The sequence below is a fragment of the Talpa occidentalis genome, unplaced genomic scaffold, assembly GCF_014898055.3.
Source record: "Talpa occidentalis isolate TD23 unplaced genomic scaffold, MPIMG_talOcc4v2.1 talOcc4.5, whole genome shotgun sequence".
Classification (NCBI taxonomy): Eukaryota; Metazoa; Chordata; class Mammalia; order Eulipotyphla; family Talpidae; genus Talpa; species Talpa occidentalis.
The window spans coordinates 80,672,037-80,696,541 of NW_023604861.1; the positions used below are offsets into that span (position 1 = coordinate 80,672,037).

A 24,505-nucleotide genomic window follows, 5' to 3' on the forward strand; every position below is an offset into this window, starting at 1 on the left:
ATGATAGATGAATGTAATTAGTGAAAATTTTAATTTGTACTCTTAATGGGATGAATTTCTGACTTTTTCTTTCTAATTCTCTTTAAAAAGCTTCCATCTCTTAGCAATTCTTGGAGATGTGCATGAAGAGATAATGTTAGCTCATGATGCGATGATGTTGGCTTTTTTGGTGCGTCATTTAAATTAATTTACAGTCTGGTATCAGCAGGGAGAAAATGCATTATCAAGGCAAACTATCCATGTTCTCAGTAAATGACTTTATCACCAGTGGTTGGTTGTGTCCTGAGGGTGAATTCAAAGCTTTTTATTTCATTTTAATAAAATATCTTTGGTTCTTGGATGATTGAGGGATTAGTTTTATAATTACATGTAAATTGCAAAAGATTCAATTATTATAAAAAATATATATCTTTGGGTGTTTATGTTTTTTTGATCACAAAATGAAATTCTTGATTTGTAAGTGCTTTTCTTCCCATGAAAGCTGAAATAGCTATAAGATACTACACTAGCTTTTCCACATCTCATTTTGTGGAAGGAAAAAAAAAAGAGTGCTTTCTACATTAGAAAAAAACTGAAAATAAGAGGAACATTTTTGGGGGCACATATCAATCTTTTTTCAATATTTAATAACTCCAAGAGAAAGATATAGAAAATTGATTTGTGTTTTAATGCATTCTTGCACCACTTCTAAAATTATAGCATAATCTATTTAAGCTAGCTTTTATAATCTCATGGATGTGTTAAAAGGCACACACCAATAATATACCTGTATTTAGGTAGCTTATATCTTTTGTTCACTGTGGATTTGAGTTTGTTGATATTTTGCCTACCCTTATCTATTTTTGGAATCAAAGTTAAACTAACCTCATATAAGGAATTCCAGAGCCTTCCATCTTTTTCTGATATTGGCAAGAGTTTGAATATTCAGAAAAATATTTCAATTTATTTTTAGGAGCGATTGGAAAGATTTTAAATTATTGATTGTATTTTTAAAATATTATTGGTCTCATTCAGTCTTCTTTCCATATTTAAATACTTTTGAACAAGCTTGGTACCTACAGGCATACACATACACACCACATAGACATAGATTTTTTTTTTTCAGTTTAAGATAGTTGTCTATTTTGGCAAATACATTTTATAATATTTATAATATTCTATTATTTATATTTTATAATATTTATTATCTATTATTTTTCAATATAATAGATGCATTTATAATCTATTATTTTTCAAAAGTTTTGTTTTATGTGCATTTATATAGCTGTTTTGTTCCAATTTTTTTGGTGTATAACTTCTCCTTTTTTGTTTATTAATATTGCTATCTTATTACCTAAAAAAGCTTCCTTTTGGACTTCATAAATATGCAGCTTTTTAGCTGGGCAATGTATAGCTTGTGATAGATTTTTTTAAAAAAATGTACTTAAAGAGTGAGAATGGCACATATTAAAAAAACTAGCAACAACAAATGTTGGCGAGGGTGTGGAGAAAAAAGAACTCTCCTGCACTGCTGGTGGGAGTGCAAACTGGTCCAACCACTATGGAGAGCTGTGTGGAGATTTTTGGACCTACTAAACATAGAGCTTCCATATGATCCAGCAATTTCACTCCTAGGTATTTACCCAAAGGACACAGAAACATCAATTCCAAAGAACACCTGCACCCCTATGTTTATAGCAGCACTGTTTACAATAGCTAAGCTTTAGAAACAGCCCAAATGCCCAAAAATAGATGACTGGATCAAGAAGATGTGGTACATATACACCATGGAATATTACTCAGCATTCAAAAAAGATAAACACATGCAATTTGCAGCAACATGGATGGCGCTGGAAGGGATCATGCTCAGCGAAATAAGCCAGAAAGAAAAAGAAAAATACCGGATGGTCTCACTCATAGTAGGAATCTAGAAAACTTAAATAAGGGACCAGGAAAATGAATAACTATAAGAAAGTGAAAATCAAAATCAACAAAAAACTATGAACCAGAGACACTTTTTGGGGGGTGGGTGGCGGGAGGGGAGGGATTGGGGTCAAAATGGGGGGGTTGCAATTGTATGGGGAATATAAAAATAAAATTTATTATATAAAAAAAAAGAGTAATACCTCTTTAGATGTAAATAATAGGATTTTGGGTTTGCTAAATGTCTAATCTTCAACCATCTAAAATTTCCATGTTAATTCCTTGCAGCTGAGGAAAAAAAATACCAAACTGAATGTTTCTTTAATTTTGAGTTTTTGTTGCCTTTTTAGAGATGTGATTAGTTTCCTGTAGTATTTTGCCTTTCCTACTCTTAGATTTTATGCTTTTATATTTAGCATCTTAACCTTTATGGATTTAGGACTAGGGCATTATTTAATGATGTTTAGGGAGTCATCTGAATCTTTAAAAGACTTGTATATAAGAGCATGGAATTGCCTTCATCTATAATAACTAAACCTCATTTTCAGAATATTTAGCGATCAGGCAGAAACTCAGTATTCCTGATTTGCAACATTCCTAGCTATGCTGATCCTGGCATACTCATGGAATAGTAGGTTCACTTAAAAGACAGAGGCATGAAAACAAGGGAAGGATTTCCAAGCTTGGCATGTGCTCAAGCTCAGCATCCCTAGGTTAAGAGTATTGTTTGGACAGTTCAGTGTCTAAAGTGTATAGTTATTTTCATTCCCAATTGAGCTACATGGTTCCTTTCTTCAAATTCCTGCGGCTCTGGGGTTAGTTTCAAAGTGTCGTATTATGGTGTTTGATGAGATGAAGTCATGTGAAATGACAAAGTTACTTATATGATGTTCTTGGGATTTTGAAAACTACTAAGTTCATGTGCTCAACCGCTTGCTGCCAGGAGCTTTTTAGAAAATCATAGTGGGGTCATTAAAATTTTAGTTTACCTAATAGTTTAGATTTTAATCTCTAGAAATCATGTGACCTAATATCTTAGAAGAATGGAATTAAAATGATTTTTAGGGTGACAATTATTTAAGGTAACAGTTTTAGTAAACATGTTAGATTTCAAGCCTTACTACTACAGTAAACATCTGGGTCTTTCCTGAGATTATTCACCAGTGAATTCAGTTGGAAAATTGATTTATTCTGTTAGAAACCTCTTTAGTCATTTTAGTCACAGGCTGTGAGAGCTGTTTTAGGTAGAATTATCAGCACTTGTGGACCTTACAGTTTAGTGGTGATTTACCAGATGATTATAGGTGATCTTTGACCTGATAAGAACTGAACAGTTCAAACTGTTCAAGTGAAAAGGTGAGAGGAGTAAGACATTTTAAGCTCTAGTAAATATTTGAGCAGACCTTTATGATTGGATCAAAGATTGTGTGTATTATAGATGGAAGATTTTGGAATAGGAAGTAGAAGACGATGGAGACCACTGTAGGTTTAGGAACGCTTTCACTGCTGTGTTTTTTGAATATGGGGTGGGGGGATCCCACAGAGGCTTTACACGAGGAGATATAAAAGAATAATGAGGAAATGGTAAGGTTAATGAAAACAGGTAGACTGATGTGATGTTAGTACAAACAAGAAACACAAGCAAGAGCTTGAAATAGGGTGGTCACATGGTAAAAAGAAATAGATGCAAGAGATACTTCAGAGGTAAATGATATGGAATTTGACATTTAGATGGAGTGGGAGAACAGTTTGAACATTGTGAATGTTCAATAAATGGACGATTTGGGTGTGTTTTAATATGTAATAGAGTCCATCAAAATATACTGCATTTACCCCTGAAATGCTATAGTAATTTTCTATAGATATGGGCTTAAAATAAATGATAACCCAAAGTTAACACCATTTGCTTAATGTCCTATAGCAGTAGTCTCAACTTGTTTATAATTTTTTAGTTTGCATTCTATAAAGGCTTAAGATTTTAACAAAATCAAAGTAAATTTAGTAAAAATATTAATGAAGTTTCCTAGTTATATGAAGTTGAGTTATATTTAGGACTTGAAATTTGAATATCGACAATGATTTCATAGTGGTAGTTTCAAACAAAATAAGATCCCTTAGTGAAGAGCTAAAAAGTTGTGCTGTTTGCTTGAAAGATTTGATCAGAATCTTCCTTCATATAGTTTCTCATTTTTGAATGATAGTTAGAAATTATTTGGTGAAAATAAGTGGAAAAGAAGCTAGCCAATTCCAGAGGATTAGTAAATTTTAAACATGGAAGTTGGGGTATAGTTTCCATACTGAGAATTAATTTTCATGTTTCTCTTTCCAATGTCCAGTTATCTCAATTAAACAGAAGTATCTTATAACCAGTTAATTAATAACTTTGCCTTTTCTCTGTTATTCTTAGAGGAAATGGGAAATAGAGCTTTTTTCTTTTTTTTTGTGTAGATAATAACTGTGGTATCTGTAAGCACCAGATTTACTAGGTTTTTTAGTCCTGTAACAAATTATTCTTATATTGTTTTGCTGTCAAAATTTTGAATCAGTTCATATTTAGTTATATTTTTGTCATAAATGTGAACTACAGCATCACTGTATTCTTTTAATATTTTCTAGATACACACAAATCCATGTTTTTATCAGTCTTCCGAGAAGAGCCAGCTCTTACCATTGAAGACAAATCTATGGCACTGGCTGAATCCTGGAGATAGATTTTCTTTGTTAGTTGACAAATACATTTTCTGTGTTTTTTCTACATATTCTGAAACAGAAATGGAATATACTTTAAGGTAAGATTGCCTGATAGAATATGATGAAGTAATAGGTATTTGTTATCTAATCCTTCCTCCATCCACAAATGCGTCAGTAGAAACCATTCTAAAATTAAACTACACTGGTGACAAAAATTACAAGTATGAGTGCTTGTGTATGTGTTTCTAGAAAACTATTGCTTTTACTATACTAGATTTAGATACATTTCCAAGCTTTTATTTTTTTCATTCCAACGAATTCTGGTAATATTACATTATAAATCTTGTGATGACTGATTGCTTATAGAAGTATTTGAAGATAAATGAAAAATATATCTGTATCACAGTATAACAGTGTTTATATTTAAATAAAGGCATAATAGAATAATTTGTACTTGTTTAGAACTGAATGCTAAATAAAATTTTGTTCTGGAATTGGATTTTTTATTGTTAAATTTATTCTAGATAATTATAGTCAAATATTCCCTACAGGAAGAATTTTATGACAGTGAGCAGTGCAGTAAATAATATACTGAGCAGGAGGTGAAGAACATGTGTTAGTGTGCATATTTTATTCTAGTATACTGTAATTACTTTGGGGGTCTTGGTAAGTCCTCGAAAAGGAGCACAGCTCAGTTCAGGGTACTTGTGAGAATCACATTTGTAATCTACCTAGTAGGCAACAGAAATTTCTTAAATTTAAATGATTTTTAAATAAATTTTTATTTTATTTCATAGAAACAGTCAAATGCTTGATGAAGATGATATTTTGAATGAAACACCAAAATCTTCCCTGATGAATTTGCCTGATGAGACAATGGGTGCCCCGCAGTGGGAAAGAAGCCCAGAAATAGCTGAGACCCAGACTGCTATGGAAAATAGTGTGGTGAGAAATTTGAGGTCTCATTCATTTATAGGCCATTCTTTTTGAGGTGGGAAAAGAAACCTGAATTTCTAAATATGATGGCAATATTTTTAGCATTATTATTTTTAAGTCAAATGCAGAGAATATCATGCTAGTCCATCAATTTGGCTAATAAATTAAGATAATAAATTTCTATCTTATAGAAATTTAACTCAGTCAGTAGTTGCAAATGTTTACTGGTAGTTTAATGCAAAGAAATAATTTTGGATGCATGATAAATTTTAGTAATTAATATGTAGGTACCTTTTTAGTCTTTCCTAGGTAAATGTACAAATTTCAGTAAGCAACAGCCAAATCCTGGCCAGAGGAAAAGAATCCTTCCAACGTGGATGTTAACAGAAAATGTTAGTGATCAGAATCTTCCAGTACCAGTCATTAGTGAAGGTGGGTTTTATTTCAAGAAACATTAAACAAAACTTGAAAGTTTTTCTGAATAATTAGAGATAGTGTAGTGGTTGTGAAATATATAAATTAATCAAATCTTTTTTTTTAGATGTTTTGCATGAAGTCTCATTTAAAACATAAGCTATTTTTAGGCCATTTATCTAACACCATCCTGTTAACAAGTGTCATTTATCTTATTGCTAGACTTACCGTATTATTGTAAATTTGTGAATATATCAGTTGGTGTAATGTCCAAGATAAAAGGCCAGCCAGATAAGAGTTTTTTAAATATATTTGATTACATTTCTAAAAGTGCCAGGCATACAGTCTTAATGTGCTGAGGGATTCAAAGAGGTGACCTGTGTCCTAGTACACACAATACCACAATGATTTATGTCATCTGCTGTATATTCCTACTGATTCAAGATGATTGAAATGTTTGTTACATTGTCTTGTGTAACCAGTGTTTTATTTGTAGCCTTCCAGTCATCTCAGGTTTAGTTAACTGCTTTTTTTTAAAAATATGGGTCTCATTTTTCTTTTTCTCATATTTAGTGCTTTGCTATTGAACATTAGATGTTATTAATGATATATCGTAGAGATTTAAAAATATTTCTTTCCTATGAATAAATACTATTTTTCTAACAAATGATATGTGTATTAGGCAAACATGCAATTTTCTTCCAATAGTCAATTAATTCATACCCTAAACTCTGTTTCAGACACTGTTGTGTACAGCAGCTGCAGTATAAGTTTAGTTCTTTCAGCTTTAGGCTGCTGCTTTTTCTTTGACTTCCAGGGTTTCCCCCAGGCACACATGGTTTATCAGGCAGCAAATGATTGGAGGGATTTTATGGTAGATTTTGGTTATTTGCCCCTCCGAGACGTCTTTACCTCATGGGATTTTTATCCCTAAGCAGCTCTGCAAACCTCAGAGTCTGTCTTCTGGCCAGTTAAGCCATTAAGATTGCAACTGTATCATTATCCTTAATGAAATTGTAAAATTATTTCCTTTGTAGAAAAATACCAGTAAACTCACAAATCCACAAACTTCCCGAGTTGTAGTTAATTTTTCAATGTTAGATTCTTTTGCAGTTTAGCTTTTTTGGTCACTGTTCAGTGCTTTCAAATAGTTGCTTTTTAATGTTTTATCCAAAATTTATAGTAGTTTTGTATTAGTCCAATCAATCTACTCTGCCTGCTTACTCTGAACATTCTTTTTATAAATCAACAACACAATGTATACTTAATAATATCCTTTTTGTATTCAGCATAGTGGTCAGTCTTCTAAATTTTTTTTTAATCAATTATCTAAATATATATGAATTCGTTATTTGATGCTACTTTGGATTATAGTAGGATTGCAGTGGTTTAGCATATCATGTATAATTGCTTTAATTTGGAGAGTTTTCATATCTAAATCTAAGATTTCTTGCTAAGAGTTTTATTCTAGTATAGTGGTTTCTATCCCCCCCACTCCCATTGCACATGTATGATATATTTAACACTGCTATTTTTCATTATGTATGGTTATCCTTAGCCTGCAGAAAGGAAATGAGAGATCGGAATAAAGAGGGGCAGCACTTTCCTTCAGTGGAATAATTTCTCTAATAAGAAAGAATAGCTGTCTTGACCCAATATTGGACCAGTGTAACTGATCCCTGTAAACAGGTCCTTTTCTTTCAGTTTGTTTTGTATTGTAACTGCTTCTGTGCTGCCACTATTATATTACTTATAATTGTCCAAAATATGTTGTGCTTCAAATTATAAATAGTATTAACTTTAACTTGATATGTACACCATATAAAATATCAGGTACACTTCTGAATATTTCACAAATAAGAGTAATTTGACAATGGCTTGTTCTGGAATAGTGTATGATAATTAAAATATAAAAGCTACAAAATAGGATAGGAAAGAGTCTTTGGATTCTTAAAAACTTAGACTGTAGAGGAGTACTTGTAAGAGTAAATTCAGTTTATTTAATTCCTTTATAGACAAAGATTTAGAAATTTAGTACTTGAATCTAGTTAATTAAAGTTTGGAATGATTATACTTTTATTTGATGTGTGGTTTTGAAAAAAATATTGCTGTTTTGTTTGTTTAAGTACTATATCATCCAGATTTAGACACATTTAGATGTAGGTTATTCTATTCTATTTTGGGAGGTTTGTATGTGTTCATTGGTATTTGTTTTGATTATCTGGAGCCAGCCATATTTTGGAAGAGTCTCTGTCCTTAGGTGTAGGACAAATAACATTAATTGATGTCCAGTGACTTATCTAGTGTCACATAATTAATGGCAGAGCTGTAATTGAGACCTAGCACTGTCTGGCTTTAAAGCCCATGGTCTGAACCATGTCACTTAAATTTACCCTCTGTCTGTTTTAGTGGTTTTGTTTTTTCCTTTTTAAATATTTTCTTGCATTCTCTCCTGGAACTGTTCTTAGTTTAACTCTTGGTTTAATCTTTAAATATATGTGAGTGTTTTCTGTGATAAGGCTGTTTTTTCTGTTTTACAGCTATTTCAGTTCTAGTTTATTTTATTTTCTGTGCCCCCAATACTAGTCCTTGGATGTTACCAATTTTCTTCTTGTCCTTTAATGATTGGGAAATGAAGATATTTGTCTGTCAGAGCCTCTCCTCTCTCAGCTTCCAATTGTCTATTCCTTCAAACTTGTAGGTCCCAGGATATGTCAATTCCTAAATTATGGCCCTCTTGCTAGATTTGAATAGGGGGCTTTTATATTTTTACTGATATCATTTTAGTCTGTGGCACTTTTTCGCCCACCTTCCCACCCTCCAACATGGAGTCATGGAAAGTGGTGATAGAGATCAAAGCAGTTTCCAAACTATTTGGTCAGTGTTTAATTTTTTACTTTGAATATTTTCTGATGACAATACAATGCATACTATAAGCATTAAAATAATATTGTTTTAACTTTAGTTCAAAATTAACTTAAAGCACTAGTGGTTCTATATATTTCATTTATTTCCAGCAACCCTGCTAAGTTGTCTAATTAATTCTAATAATTTTTGAGCCTCTTGGATTTAATAGCTATACAGTTGAATTACAGTTTTGACTCTTCTTATCTACTACTTTTTAGTTTTTTATCATTTTTATTTCATGAACAAGACTGCAAATTTTGTTATTTTATTTATTTTTAAAGATTTATTTTTATTTATTTATACATGCAAGAACTGGGGTGTAGGCTAGAGGAGCGGGCACGTGGGTGAGAGGATTCACCAGAGACAGAGTGGGGAGCAGGACAAACATATCTACTGGTACACTGCTAAGGGGAACAGCAGGAGAGAAAAGAGAGGTCTGTAAATTTTAAATGAAAATGGATAAAACTTATTTGGCTGATAAAACTTATCTTGTGGGAATTCAGTTAGTGTTTCAGCATTTAATATGACCTGTATCAATTAGTCTGATTCCCTTTACATGTTTAAGATGTTTAATATTACTTTTTTGTTTTTTTGGAAAAATTGTTGACTTTCCTGAAAACTTTTTTTGCATTTTTATATGTTAATATAATTAATGATGTTGGTAGATTGCCTAATATTGTACCATACTTGTGTTCCTGGAATAGGGTAACTTTATCATGATGGCTTATTATTTTTATGCTCCATTAGGTTAGATTTCCCAATATTTATAACATTTGTATCTATATGGATTAGTATGGTTATTATTTTTCTCCATGTGTGACATCTAGTTTGATTATGGTGTAAGAGCTATGTCAGAATTGTATAAAATGAATTAGGAGGTTTTCCATGTATGCTCAAAGACTGTTTGAATAACAAATATTTGTTTCTTTATAGAACTTTGCAACATCACAATCTGGGCTTACTTTTGTAGTTGGTAGTTCTGGCATAGAATAGATAAGTTAGTCCAATAAAAAAGAAACACCCAGAAACAGATCAAAATAATGTACATTTAATATATTGAATATGATCAGTTCAAGTTGTCAGGGAAAGGATGCATTATTGTTATAAATGATACTGGGGAAATTAGCTTTCTGTGTGGAAGAAAATATATTAGAAAACTACCTTACATTATTCATAAATAAATTTCTATTGAATTAAAAATCTCAATGTAAAAATTAAAATTATTAAGCATTTGAAGAAAATCAGAGGAAAATGTTTTTTTCTTTTTTTTTTTTTTAAAGATTTATTTATTTATTTATTTATTTATACAAGCATGGGGTACAGTCAGAAGCATGGGAGGGTGAGATAATTCACCAGAGCCAGAGCAGGGAACAGAACAGGCAGACTGATGAAATACACTGCTAAGGGGAGCAGCAGGCAAGACAGGAGAGGTCTGCACGCCATGTGGGACCCTCGCTGGTGGCCGGGGATCGAACTGGCGCTGCAGAGGCTGTGGGCAGCTTCGCAGCCCAGGGCTCAACCGCTGCACTACCAGGGGAGGCCCCGGGAAAATGTTTTTATTTCTTCTGGTCGGTGTTCTTAGGATTAAGACATCTTAAGATGATAAGGAGCCTAGAATCATAGATAAAAATTGACCAATTAGTCTAGATTAAAAATGAAAAAAAAAATGAAAAAAATATTTGTATGGAAAGACACAATAAGCAAGGTCAGAGGCAAATAACAGGCTGACAGAAATACTGGAGATATTATGTTCCACATTTATAAAGAAAGGTTTTTGCTTATTTATTTATTTATTTTTTATTTTTACAATTTATTTTTAACAGCATTGTTTTTTTTTTTTTTTTTTTTGTGGGACCCTCCCCGGCGGCCGGGGAACGAACCAGCCTCGAAGCCCAGCGCTCAACCTCTGCGCCACCAGGGGAGGCCTCAGCATTGTTCATTTTTAAACAATATTTGCTTCCCTCCATCCCCTCAGTTGTAGTCCCCATAGAATTTCCTTCACCAATATACCTGTGCACCATCACCACAGTCCCCTGTGTTCCTCCCTCCCTCCCTGTGATCCCTCTCCCTCCTCCTCCCCTGCAGTATGTCTCTGATTTATAATTGTCTGTTTTTGCTTTATGGTGTTTTGTACTGTTTTTTTTTTTATACTGATGTCTTATTTGGTTCCCCTATTTTCCTGCTATAAGTGGAACCATCCAATATTTTTCTTTTTCCTTCTGACTTATTTCACTGAGCATAATTCCTTCTATCTCCATCCACTGAGAATGGTATGCGTTTATCTTTTTTTGATTGCAGAATAATATTCTATTGTGTATATATACCACGTCTTCTTGATCCTGTCATCTATTTTTGCGCATTTGGGTTGTTTCCAGGTTTTACCTATTGTAAATAGTGCTGCAATAAACATAGGGGTACAAGTGTTCTTTTGAATCAATATTTTTGTGTCCTCTGGGTAGATCCCTGGGATTTCTGGGTCATATGGTAGCTCCATTTTTAGTAGACTGAGGAACCTCCAGACAGCTTTCCATAGTGGCTGGACCAGTTTGCACTCCCACCAGCAATGTAGGAGAGTTCATAAAGGAAGGTTTTTAGTAAGTGTCCACTTAGTAACAAAAGAGAAGAAATTTTGGTGCATTGATATGCAACAGAAGAAAATATACAAATAGTCAATAAATATCTATTACAAGATAGGAAAATGTAAATGGAAACAATCAACAATTTGCTCATTAAACTTATCAAAATCTAAGTAACTTATAATACCCAATGCTGACAGAATGGTTATTATTGAATAGCTGGTGGAAGTATAAATTAGTATAGCCTATTAAAGTTTTTTTGCTGCTACCTCTTAAGTGTTTAAGAATACAACCAAAATTTGATCCAGAAATTCTAATTTGTAGGTATTGATCCCACATAAATAATAACATTTATACCTTTAGCCCTATGTGTGTTTACGTATATGTATTTGTAGATATAGTTGCTTAAACTTAAGAAAAGTTGAGAAGGATCCCCATCAAGTTGTTAGTATAACTTAGCAGTGGTTCTTTTGGAGTGTAATTCTGGATGTATATAATTTTTAATGACATATGCATACATTGAGCCATCATTCATAAGACAATAGTGTTACAGCTCATGTAAGTACATGCAATTAATAATAATTAAAATAAGCTGATTTATTTTATTTATTTAAAAAATTATGTGTATTGAGGTAATGTTTGTTTACAATACTATATATGTTTTAGGTATATAGGTTCACACCTCTACAAACTATATTTTCATCCCATACCCACCAACAAAGCCCCATAATCCTCTACCACAGTCCACTGGGTTCCCTCCTCCCTTTCCCCTCCCCACCTCTTAACTTCCTTTCCTGGTAACCTTAGTTCTGTGGTCAGAGTTCAAGGATTTGTTTTGTTTTGTTTTCCTTTATTTTTCATATATGAATTAAATCATCTGGTATTTGTCTTTCTCTTTCTGACCTACTTTGCTTAGTGTAATCCCCTCTAATTCTATCCATGTTGTTGCATATAGTTAAGAGTTCAACTTTTTTTTAAAGCAGAGTAATATTCCATTGTATATGCACTGCTTCTATTTTTGGGCACTTATACTGTTTCCATAACTTAGCTAATGTAACTAATGCTGCATTGAACATATGGCATCAAAAAAGAAGTTAGCTGTGTCCTTGGAAGGAATATTTATAGTAATGAATTTGGAATTTGGGAGTATGTTATATTATATATATATATTTAATTTTAGAATTTTATATACATGTGTGATATAAAAGTTGGCATTTGGCAAACCATTTTTGCAGAAGCTGTGTCTTAATTAATTTACATTTTTTAATTTTTAGCACAGTGAGAAATATCATTAATTCATTACTTAACTTGGTTCCACTGATCCATAGCCGGTGTAATATTTCATCATTTGTGGCATTAAGTTGTATAATTCTGTTTACTTCTATTTCTCAGTTTTTAAAATGATAGGAAATGCTTCCTAATTCAGATTAAAAATAAATATTTAAATAATTTAGGTAACGTTTAGTTATTGGTTAGTTTACTCTTACAGTGTTTATATTGATACTTGATTTTCCTGTTTAATAATGTGGACGTTATTTTATTAGTATTTCTTTCTGAAAGAAATGAAGGAATATTAATTTCACGCCACTTGAATATTCTTTACAGTTGTTCCGAGTCAAATCCCATCTACCGCTTGTTTTTGTAAATAAAGTTTTATTGGAACATAGCCATCCTTATCCATGTATGTATTGTCTGTGCCTGCTTTCATGGTACAAAGGCAGAGTTATTTAGTTGTGACAGATACTGCATGGTCTGCAAAGCTTAAAATAATAATTCTCTGGCTTTTTATAGAAAGTTTGCTAATCTTTACTTTAGAACATATAGTGACTATGGATTTCTTACATACCTATATTCAGTCTCTCATGGCAAACAGGAAAAAATTTTTATGTTCACAATTCGTTTAGTTAAACTGTTTATTGAGTACCAGTTTGTGCTAGGCACAGTTCTACGTACTGGAGACGTAAGAGGGGAACATGACCAAGGCACATAAAGTCTCTGCCCTCTTGAAGTTTCCATTCAGACATTAGCTGTGAAGATTTCCCCCTGAAAACGAGTAGTTGTTTTCTTTTTACCAACTCCCAATTAGACAGTCCATGAATTTTTTTGACAGACTATAATACTGAGGTTTGCCAACTATAGCGAATTTGGGTAAATATTTTATGGGATAGTGTCCATTGTTATTGAGAATTATTTCCTTCATAGACATTTGTAGAGGTCACTCTCCCATTTGTGTTATTTTGGATTCTTAATTTTTATCTAAAAAAATTGAATCTCTCACTGGACATTAGAGGCTCAGTACTATCTGTAAAATAGCTATATGTCAGACTGTTAGAGAAAATCAATAATAAAATAAAATATTAGGATACTAACATATGTCAAGTACTATACTGGATAGTTTATATCTTGTACCTCATTTGTTCCTCTTAATAACTCTATGAGTTATTATAATTCATAATTTCCAGATGATATGAGGTAAAACAGTTAAAGGATGGAACCTACACTGGTCATGGCCTGGCTGACTCCAGGGCTGGAGCTCTTGGCCATTGTGCTGATCAATACTTGAGATTTCCAAGTGTTTTTAAGTTGGCATTAATATAAATAAATCTTTAATTTTATTTGCCTTTTTCTTTTTCTTTTTTTTTTTTTTTGGTGTGAATACTTAACATTTGAACACACAGGAAATAATTTTATTCTTTTTTTTCTTGGTGTGTGTGTTTAAGATAATAATATTCAGGAAAGTGGAAAAATGGGAATCTGCAAAAATAAAACCCAAGGAAACATAACACAGCAAAGAAGAAAGCGATTAATTTCATCGGAAAGTTCAGAAGGCACATCAGCAGAGCAAGACACAGGGAAAAAATGCAGAGATGCTGATCAGGAAGAGTCTGTCATTTCATCAAAGGTGATTTTTTAAAAAATTCATTATCTGATTTTTTTTTGCCGGGTATTGGAGATAGGAATTAATTATATGTTATATACAACTAAGCCAAAACTACTTTTTATCATTTATGTTTGTGAAAATAGAAACTAAAACAGATTTTATTTTGGCTTACTGAAACTAATATTTAATAGTACTTGCATTGTAGAAAAGAAAACTATTTAATTTAGATAGTTTCAGACTAGAAAAAGGTGTCTTGACTTTGGTCAGACTTTGGTACCCCCATTCTGAATATTGGTGTCTTCTATAATATTGGCATTCCCAGACTGAATTTTTCTTGAAAGGACATAATCACATTTTTCTCAGTAACTTTGAAGAGAACAACTACTGATGGACTTGCCTGTTGCAGGATTACTTCTGAGCTGATAAACAGTATTTATAAACATTTTCTTTCTTCATTCAGTTTTTACCAACTCACTGAAATGGTTTGGCTATAGTAAGCACTTGAACACAGAATAGTTAAAGAAAATGAGGCTTATTGATTAGAAGCATTTAAAGAGAGAAGGAAAAAGAAACTATAGAGGTGGCCTCATGCTAGAAAGTTCAGATATTTTTCCCCTTCAAAGAGAGGAGATGACCATTTTCAGGTCTTTGTAGGCTTTTGATTGAACTCTGTGGGTTCCCATCTTTTCAGTGAGAGCCCAGGGAGTGGGAATAGTTTTAGACTAGTGTGCACTGGGATGATTGAGATGCAGCAGCTATACACCATAAGGGAGGGAGGCAAGGAAAGGTAATTATTTAACCTCTTTGAAGGAGGTTTTTGATTTAGGTGTTGAAAAGATGGCTGGCCTCTTAGCAAGTGGCGAGGAGGAGTATTGTCAGTGAGTGCACATGTAATCTGGTCCATGAATGTACACCTATGCTGGAATGTCTTATGCATGCCCATGTGAATGTGTGTGGATGTAGATATAGCTGGGTGACGAAGCTACTGAAATAGGCTGAGGAGCAGATCAGGATGACGGTTGAAAAAGAAATTAGATGGGCCTCCCTGGTGATGCAAGGGGTTAAGCACTGCACTATGAAGCAATCTGCAGCTTCTACAGCACCAGTTGGATCCCCTGCTGGCCAGGGAGCAACCCACATGGTGCAGCAGACCTCTCCTGGCTCGCCCGTTGCTCCCCTCAGCAGTGTACTTCAGTCACTCTGCCTGTTCTGCTCCCCGCTCTGTCTCTGGTGAATTCTCTCACCCCCTGCATCTCTGGTCTGTATCCTAGCTCTTGTATGCATAATTAAATAAATCTTTAAAAAAAATTAGGACTGTGTTTTATGGCTTCAGAGAATTTTGGAAAGTAAATTTTAGGTGAGAGAGTCATGTGGTCAGCAGTGTCTAGCAGTGATATGTAAGATGGAGCCAGGAGCCACCTAAGAAACTGTCACAGGAGGCCACAGGAAATGAAAGTCTGAACTAAAATGAGAGTAGTGAGGCCAAAAAGAAGCAGACAAATGTGCAAGATATTCCTGATGACTAAAAGAATATTGAAAAGATAAAAATGTTCTTAAGAGCAGGAAGCAGTAGATACAGCAGTTGGGGAGAGTAGAACTTGCTTGGTTTGCAGCAATGGGGGCAAATCTATGAAAGCTGTCTAGTAGCAGAAAATCAGGGCTAAAGTGAGAGAGAATTCTATGATATCCATATTATTTGGAGGTGAGTATATAGAGCATGTGTAGGGGAATGCTTTGTCAGTGAGAATCATTTCCAGTTACACTGCCTGCTCTGTCTGTATATGTAGTTTTCCCCTATGGTATTAACTGTTGAAGTGAATAAACTGGCTATTAGGTATCTCACTTCTTTGTATATAGATGCCGGCTGTGGAGTCTTACTCATATTTCTTCAGGGGAGATGGAAGATGTAACTCTTACTTATGTGGCTATATCTTAATTGGCCATTTGGGGCAGTATCATTTTATAGCCTGACCTTTATCAGTCCCACTGAAACATCTTTTTATTCAATCATTCAAGTTTTCATTAAGCTAGTAGTAGTAATATAGTGGCATTGATAATGCTATTAATAGCAACAACTGAAAAACATAACCTTTTAGTGAGCACTTACTCTAGGCTAGACCCAGTACTGCATACATTTATGTCATTTAAGTTTTAAAAAATTCTAGAAAATAGTTTGATAATCTCATTGGTTTATAGATTAGGGGACCTGCAGCTCTGAAAGTTGAAATCAACTTGTTCAAGGAGGTTAAAGGATAGAAAATGGCAGTTGATATTCAAAATCTGATTTTTTTTTTTACTTCAAAGACTGTTCTAAGAATCGTTACATTGAGTAGCCTTTTTGTTATATAGAAGGCAGTGTTCTAGAATCTGGGATTAAAAGATGAATAAGACATAGTTGATAAGGATCCACAGTCTTGTGGGAAACATGATTCAAAATTATTAAATAATATGACAGTACATTGATTTTTTTTTTTTTTAATGGAGACTTGAGGACAACTACTTAAGCCAGCTGGAGGATTCCTATGGAAGGGTTCCTAAAAGAAATGCTGTCACATGAATGTTAACAGGAGAGCAGTAGGAATGAACCAGATACAAAAGAGGGAGAGACAGGAAGTCATCACCCCAGGGTGGGACAAAGAAGAGCAGAGGGGATGCAAATGGTGTGCTGGAAACTACTGTCTCTAGAATTATTGATGCAAAGTTGAGCAAGAGAGGGGAATGGTTAGTAGACCTTGAGATGTTTTTAGCCTCAGAGGATAATCTTGGCAGCTCTTTAGAGATTGAAAGAGGACAGAATAAAAAACAGGGGGGTGCTTGAGATTAGGGCATTACTTGCAGCCATAAAGCAACGAGAATCTGACTCCAGGCAGTAGCATAAGAATGATGCAATGACTTTGGATTAGAAAAATATATAGAAAACAGAACTGCAGGACTTGTTGCTTGGATCTAGAGAAAGTGAGGGAAAAAAACAGTGAAAGATAGACTTCCTAGTTTCTAGTTAGAGTGACTCTTTTAGTTGAGGCAATGAGATATTGAGGAAGAAATGTCTAGCTGGTAGTTGAATATATGAGTTTGAACTCAAGATTGAAGCTGTACCTGGAGATTAGGACTTTTTAGTCATTAGCATATGGATAATAATGAGATTGGTACAGAACTTTTATGGTAACTTACCAGTATAGAAAATCTTTCCAAAGATAACTTGGAAACAACAACAGATATTACCTCATTGACCTTGTGTTCAGGGTAAGTTCTTTATCCTGTTTCTGGTAGTACTTTACCCCAGCAGATGGTTGAGGGGTGGGGAGGCCTTGGTGGGTAAGTTAACAGACTATTTCAGTAGCTTCAACAGTACAGTTCAGCTGCCTTCAAGCACCAGTATCAAATTCCACCAGCTTCAGGTACCTTCACCCCCGAGGTCTCTAGGATGCATTTTGTACTGCGTAGGGGATCTGACCTCTTTATCATGAATCTCCACTGTCATTTCATTCTTCACATTCTCATCTAGGAAGTAAGCAGTGTGGGTGTTGATACAATATGTAGCTCTCTGCCTTTCTTCTTCCAAGTATGGAGCACCATCCATCTTTCCTATTCTCTCACTTAGTCCATTCAGTGACCTGTTCTGGCTCATAAGCTTTGTAATTGGCACAGTACAAGTTTATGTCTCAGCAAGCTAACAAATTACTGCATGTAATAGAGTTTGGGCATCATTTATAAATAACTGAAGTCATGAATTTTAAATTCTTCAATGCCAGGGGTTCCACTGAATAGCAGCATTTCATGGAATTCCATAAGGAACATTAAGAATTTCAGTTTTTAAGCCTCTTAAAATATATTTGAGAACCCCTGTCCATTGTATTAATAATTGTGACTTTATAATTTCTTTTCCTTTTAGAATAAATTGACATGTTATATATATTTTTTGTGAATTAAAAAAAAACATGTTGTGGGAGTAGACGGAGTCGAAATGATGCTAAACATTTCATATTTTATATTTTCTTTCCTTTGACAGTCCCTTCTCCCCCACCGCTTGTTTTTTAATGTAGGTGAGAGATAATGGTAGCTTATATCTGGGTGTAACAGTGAAGGAGTAACAGTGATCTTACCTAGTCTGCTTGCTTGCCATTTTTCCTCTTTCATTTGTTTATTAACCTTTATCTACACAATACCTATTATGGTGGCATGTATGCTAGGTCTGCAAGACTAACAGTCTCTGTCTTCACAGAGCTTATATTCTAATTAAGGAAAGACAGACAATAAAAATGCAAATAAAATAACATTGTGCTAAGGTGTCTGAATACATGCCTGTCACATGCCTGTCATGTTGTGTAAAGGTAAGAGGAGAGGAGGGAGTCACTACCTACTTTAGCTAGGGTAGCTGGGGTAGGTAGGTAGTGTGTCTGAAGAGCTAGCGTTTAACCTGAGAACAAAGAATGAAAGCAAGTGTAATAATGTAAAGAATGAAAGTGGGCAGTCTGTAGTGGTAGAGTCCCATAAGATGGGGCAAAGGAAATGGAGTGAGGTTGAAATAGGTACTTCTTCTGTTTTGATTTTAAATGTAGTAGGAAGCCACAGAACCATGTTAGGAAGGGGAGAGACTTGATCTAACGAACATTTTTTTTAAAGACTTATTTATTTATTTATTTATTTATACAAGCACTGGGTACAGTCAGAAGCGCAGGAGGGTGAGAGAATTCACCAGAGCCAGAGCAGGGAACAGAACAGGCAGACTGACGAAGTACACTGCTAAGGGAAGCAGCGGGCGCCGCAGGAGAGGTCTATGCGCCATGTGGGACCCTTGCCGGAGGCCGGGGATAGAACCAGCGCTGCAGAGGCTGCGGGCAGCTTTGCAGCCCAGCACTCAACCGCTGCGTCACCGGGGAGGCCCTAATGAACATTTTACTTTTTTCATTATTATGTTTTTAAATGGCATCCACTGGAAGGTCAGCTGCTAGGGGTATTGGGTTACAGGAGCTAAGGAAGTAAATCACTCATTAAGTGAACTTAGAAGGCCAAGATGTTAAGCTCCAAGCCAATCAGGATTTCATTTTATTGAGGTCAATGCTGTTTTTACTTCACATTAATAAAGCCTACCCTCTGTTGCCAAGATTCATAAAAAATCCTGGTTGTAATTATTCCCTCCACTGATAAGGAGATAGAGAATGTCAAATTTAGGAAGGCTGAAAGAAAGGAATGGAAGGAGAAAATGCAGTCTCTCCTCCTCTGGTTTGCAGTCTCTGATTCCAAAACATATGGAATCATGCCGTTGTTCTCATAAGTGCTGTGGCCACTCTAGGAATAGAGATCTCTTCCTGAGGCCAGCTTCCCTTCTTGGACACCAGTTACTTTGGGGCAGAGGTGGACTACCTAAGGTCTTGACAGATGTCAAGCTCAGTATAGGAGACTGCCCCTCCATCTACAGCCTTAAATTTCCTTATCATCTTAAACTTCACTTGCCCCGTTCTCTATTAAAAAAAATTTTTTTTGAAGAAAAGCAAATGTAGGTAGGAAATGATGGCTTATATCTAGGTGGTAACAATGAAAAACTAAGAAGAGATCTTTCCTTATCTGCTCACTTTCCTTTTTCCTCTTTCATTTCTTTGTTAACATACTAATAAGGATTTTAAGATTGAAGATGAGAAATGTTCACCATTCACCCCCAGGTTTTATTCAAAGAGAACTAAGAGCCCAGAAGATTTTAAGATTTGAAGGAGTATTATGTTTCTGGGGAGAAGTTACTCTCCCTTTCTGAAATCAAAAGAGAGGCACTCTAAGGGAATTATTTATGGAGTTATGCTATGCCGGCAGAACAAGAGACTAGCATTTTATTGAACATCTGCTTAGCTGAAGGATTTGCTGACCTTCTTTTACTGCCTGAACAGAAAGAAGAACACTGGTGGTAGTTAACCTAGTAGGGAGATGGGTCGATTACTCCCTTACCACCCCAGACGTCCAGTCCCAGGCATGTTAGTTGTCCTATTGCAGAGAGACATTGGATTGGAGTGCAGTTGAGCAACTTGGGAGGAAAGACTATGGTGAGAGATGTGGCAGGAATGCCACAACTGACGGTTGACTCTAAGGGGTAGCCAAGTGATTGCTTTTCCCTTAGATCGTTTAAGATGATCCAAGAACCATGATAAGACCTAGGTTCCTTTTTGCAAGGTGTTTAGTCTGTTTGGATAACATTTTAAGTTTATATACCATGTTTCTTAAAAAAAAAAAAAAAGACAATTAGTCCAGAAGAAAAAATGCTAATAATACTTTATTGAGAAATTTTGGCTGTTGAATATTAAGTAACAACAAAACCAGCTTTTCTCTGTAGGGCAGCTATCATATGTGAGTCTTAAATTATAAATGCGGTGAACTTTTTATGTGTATCTGGTGAGCTGTCATCACATCTTAGGTATGGTTACTAGGAGGACAAGGGCTTATCTAAGCAAATGCTTCCACTTCACAGGATGTAGAAGTAATTAGAGGTCATCTTTGATAAGATCAGAAGGGTTTCTCTTTGTACTGGTTTCTCCTGTCCAGTCATAATCTGACTGAGAATATTTATTTGGTCAAAAATACCTTTAATTGGTTAAGGTGAAACTTACTCAGACTACTTCAAAGGAATCATGTTTATTTTCTGAGTTGGTTGTAATAGAACTTCATGTACATTTTGTCATTCAGCTATAGGAAAAATCATGATTACATTTAGAGGGTAAAAATAAAGTATTTCAGTAATTAATTTCAGTAATTTATGAGGACAATACATATTAAGAATATGACATTGTGGAGTAGCATATTCAAGAATCTAGTAGGTTTTTTGGGAAAGATTATGTTCAAATCAAAACAAATGTATTCTTTCATTTCATTTGTGTTTTTCTGGTAATTTTTCACTGAATGATTGTTAAGTTTTGATACAACTGTAAATTCATTTTCTAATAACTCTGGATTGTTTTATTTATTTCCCTTAAATTTTGTTGATTTATAATTTACCTTTACATATCTATGTAACGTTGGGGTTAGATTTTCATACCTCCATATGTGCACATGCTTCATTTACCCTCCACCAATACTCCTGTCCCGGTGTTCTATCCCCTTCCTTTCCCTCTCTCCTCCTGCCTCTCCTTTTTTCCCTCTGGTAACCTGTATATTTTTGGCAGAATCTAAGTTATTTTTGCTGTGCTTTGTCAGTTTGTGTTCTTTGGTTATTTATATTCCATGAATGGAAACCATCCAGCTAGTATCTGCCTTTTAATTTCTGACTTATTTCACTTAACATAATCACCTCAAGATCCATCTGTTTTGTCCCAAAGGACACTGTTTCATCTTTTTAAATAACTGAATAGAATTCCATTGACTATATATTCCACAGTTTCTTTGTCTAGTCCATCATTGGAATAATGGGTTGGTTCTACACTTTGGCTATTATGAATGATGCTGCTATAAGCATAAGAGTACACAAATCTTTATGTTTTCATATTATTTTGGTAACTACCGAAATTATACAGTGATATTGTTGGAGCCTATACTATTTCCATTTTTGGTTTTTTAAGGTGTCTCCATCCTGTTTTCCATAGAAATTGCACCAAATTATGTTCCCACCAGTAGTGGATGAGTGCTCCTTTTTCTCTGCATACTTGCCAACATTTGTTGTTTCCATTCTTTTTGCATGTAGGTTATTCTCACAGGGGTAAAGGTGATATCTCATTGTATGAGAAATATGTATATTTATTTAGTATCACTTTAAAGTTGCTAAAATAGAGACAGAAAATAATGGTGTGTGTGTGTGTATATATATATATATATATATATATATATATAAAAGATTTATTTATTTATTTATACAAGCACTGGGTACAGTCAGAAGCTCAGGAGGGTGAGAAAATTCACCAGAGTCAGAGCGGGGAACAGAACAGGCAGACTGACGAAATACACTGCTGAGGGGAACAGGGGCTGTCGCGCCATGTGGGACCCTCGCCGGCGCCGGGGATCAAACTGGCACTGCAGAGGCTGCGGGCAGCTTTGCAGCCCAGTGCTCAACCGCTGCATCACCAGGGGAGGCCCAAATAATGGTATTTTTAATAACTTTAAAATGTGGATGTTACACATTTTAAAAAGATACATGTTATATAAATCTTATAGTTTCACACCTTTATGCTTAAATTTACATATTTTTAAAAACATGTTTTATTTCCAATTTTTCTTTGATTGTCTTATAGGAAATACCACAATCATTTTCTGCAACCACATTAAGTTACACACAGATGAATAATATAAAAAGTGATACACGGAGAAACAAAATTTCAAAAGAGGAACCTGGTAAGATTTCTGAACATAAAATCATCACTCAAGGAAGACAAGATGAAGAAGATGAGGCAATTAACTGTTTTGAGCGTTGTTTGAGTGCCCAGAGCAGGTCACTACATGAAGCTCAAGGATCTCATCCCGAGTCTAGTTCTAATCCCTCGAATCCTGAAACTTTGTATGCAGGGAGAACTGATTCAGTTCCACAAGGTTCTGAAGAAAACAAGGTCAAAAGAACATCCTGCATGTACGGTGCAAACTGCTACAGGTAAATGAAAATTGCAGGTAGGGTGTAATTCTTTTACTTTAACAGCATGCAGCCAGGTGAATATATGTTATAGAGTAGTATTAAAAGCCTAATAAAACCCATGAACCTACAGATTGGGAACTTTGTCATATTTCTACTGGGAACTTTGTCATATTTCCTTTCTTATTATGCATTCTAACAAGTCCTACTAGAGGTTTTTAAAATAGAGTCAGGAATTGGAATTGAATGTTTCATATGTAGACATGCTGACTAATGCAGCAAATTTAAATACTGGGGAATCTATACTTGACAATTGAATCACTCAGACCTAAATACCTGCATATTTAATGTCTTACTTAGGTATTAGAGAAATAGCTTCAGACTATTGTCCAGAGACCTCTTAGGTTCCAGTGCTCAAGATGCTTTTTAGGTTGAAATTATTTTCATAATGATGAGACTTTTTATTTGTGTGCCTTTTGTTTCTCATTTTCTCACAAGTATACAATAAGATTTTCCAGAGACTATGTGATTTGTGATATTGTTAACATTATTTGTGATAATGCAGAACCTGATGTGAGAATCTGGTTGCCCTGGTTAAAGTAGACATTGAAGAAATATCTCCATCAATTTGTTTTGGAAGATACAAGTTATTTATATTAACACTATTTAATAACATACATAAATATCTTATAATTTAAGAATAATATATTTTAAAATTTTCTGTTTTAAAATTCCTTTTAAAAAATATTTATTTATATATATTTTATATCTTTGTTCATTTTTGTACAATGTTTGTGTCCTTCTTTCAGGTGTAGTCCTCGTAAAATTCCCACCACCATTTCTCCTGTGCACCATAACCATAGTCACTTAGGCTCTTTCCTCCCCTATTTGATCCCCCTCCCACACCCTCCCCTGCAGAATGTCTCTGATTTATAATTGCTTGTTAGTTTAGGGTTTTTGTTTATTATTATTATTATTATTATTATTATTATTATTATTTTTCCTGATCCCTTATTTGGTTCCCCTGTATTCCTCCTATAAGTGAAACCATTTGATTTTTTTTTCCCTTCTGGCTTATTTCACTGAGCATAATCCCTTTTGGCTCCATCCATGTTGTTGTGTATGTCATGAGTTTATCTTTTTGATTACTGAATAGTATTCCACTGTGTGTATATACCACATCTTCTTGATCCAATCACCTATTTTTGGACATTTGGGTTGTTTCCATATCTTACCTGTTGTAAATAATGCTGCAATAAACATAGGGGTACAGATATCCTTTTGAATTAATGTTTTTGTGCTCTTTTGTTTTTAAATTTCTAATAGATTAAATAGCCACAAGAAGAAAAGCTTTCTGGGGTTTTATTAATTTTATCCTGAGACCAAAAAAGTTTGAGAAACATTGTTTCAGGTGATAGGATAGTGATTGCCCTTGGGTAGTAAAATAGGTTTGATTTGGAATGAGACGTGGGGGCTTCTGGAATGTTAATAATGTTCTGTTTCGTATCTTAGCTGAGGTTGCATAGATGTGTTCCCTTTATTAAAAGTCTCTGAAAGCTATAATATTTTATTTTTACATATATAAATCCTATTTAAAGTGCCATTTGCAAATTGTTCTTTGATATTCATGACCTACCACACATGCCACCAGAAATTCATTTT

General features: G+C 34.4%; 1 protein-coding gene across 5 annotated transcripts in view; it reads left to right on the plus strand.

The window, feature by feature from the left end:
* Positions 1-24,505, plus strand: part of APLF (aprataxin and PNKP like factor) — a 67,293-nt gene that overhangs the window by 16,634 nt on the left and 26,154 nt on the right. For 4 of the 5 annotated variants that reach the window (XM_037527521.2, XM_037527522.2, XM_037527523.2 and 1 more), the window contains exons 3-7: positions 4,519-4,691; positions 5,391-5,538; positions 5,829-5,961; positions 14,147-14,328; positions 22,512-22,864. In XM_037527521.2, coding sequence (XP_037383418.1) covers positions 4,519-4,691; positions 5,391-5,538; positions 5,829-5,961; positions 14,147-14,328; positions 22,512-22,864 — 989 coding nt within the window. The remainder of the gene's footprint in view (positions 1-4,518; positions 4,692-5,390; positions 5,539-5,828; positions 5,962-14,146; positions 14,329-22,511; positions 22,865-24,505) is intronic. The other variant, XM_054701682.1, reaches the window with a different exon arrangement.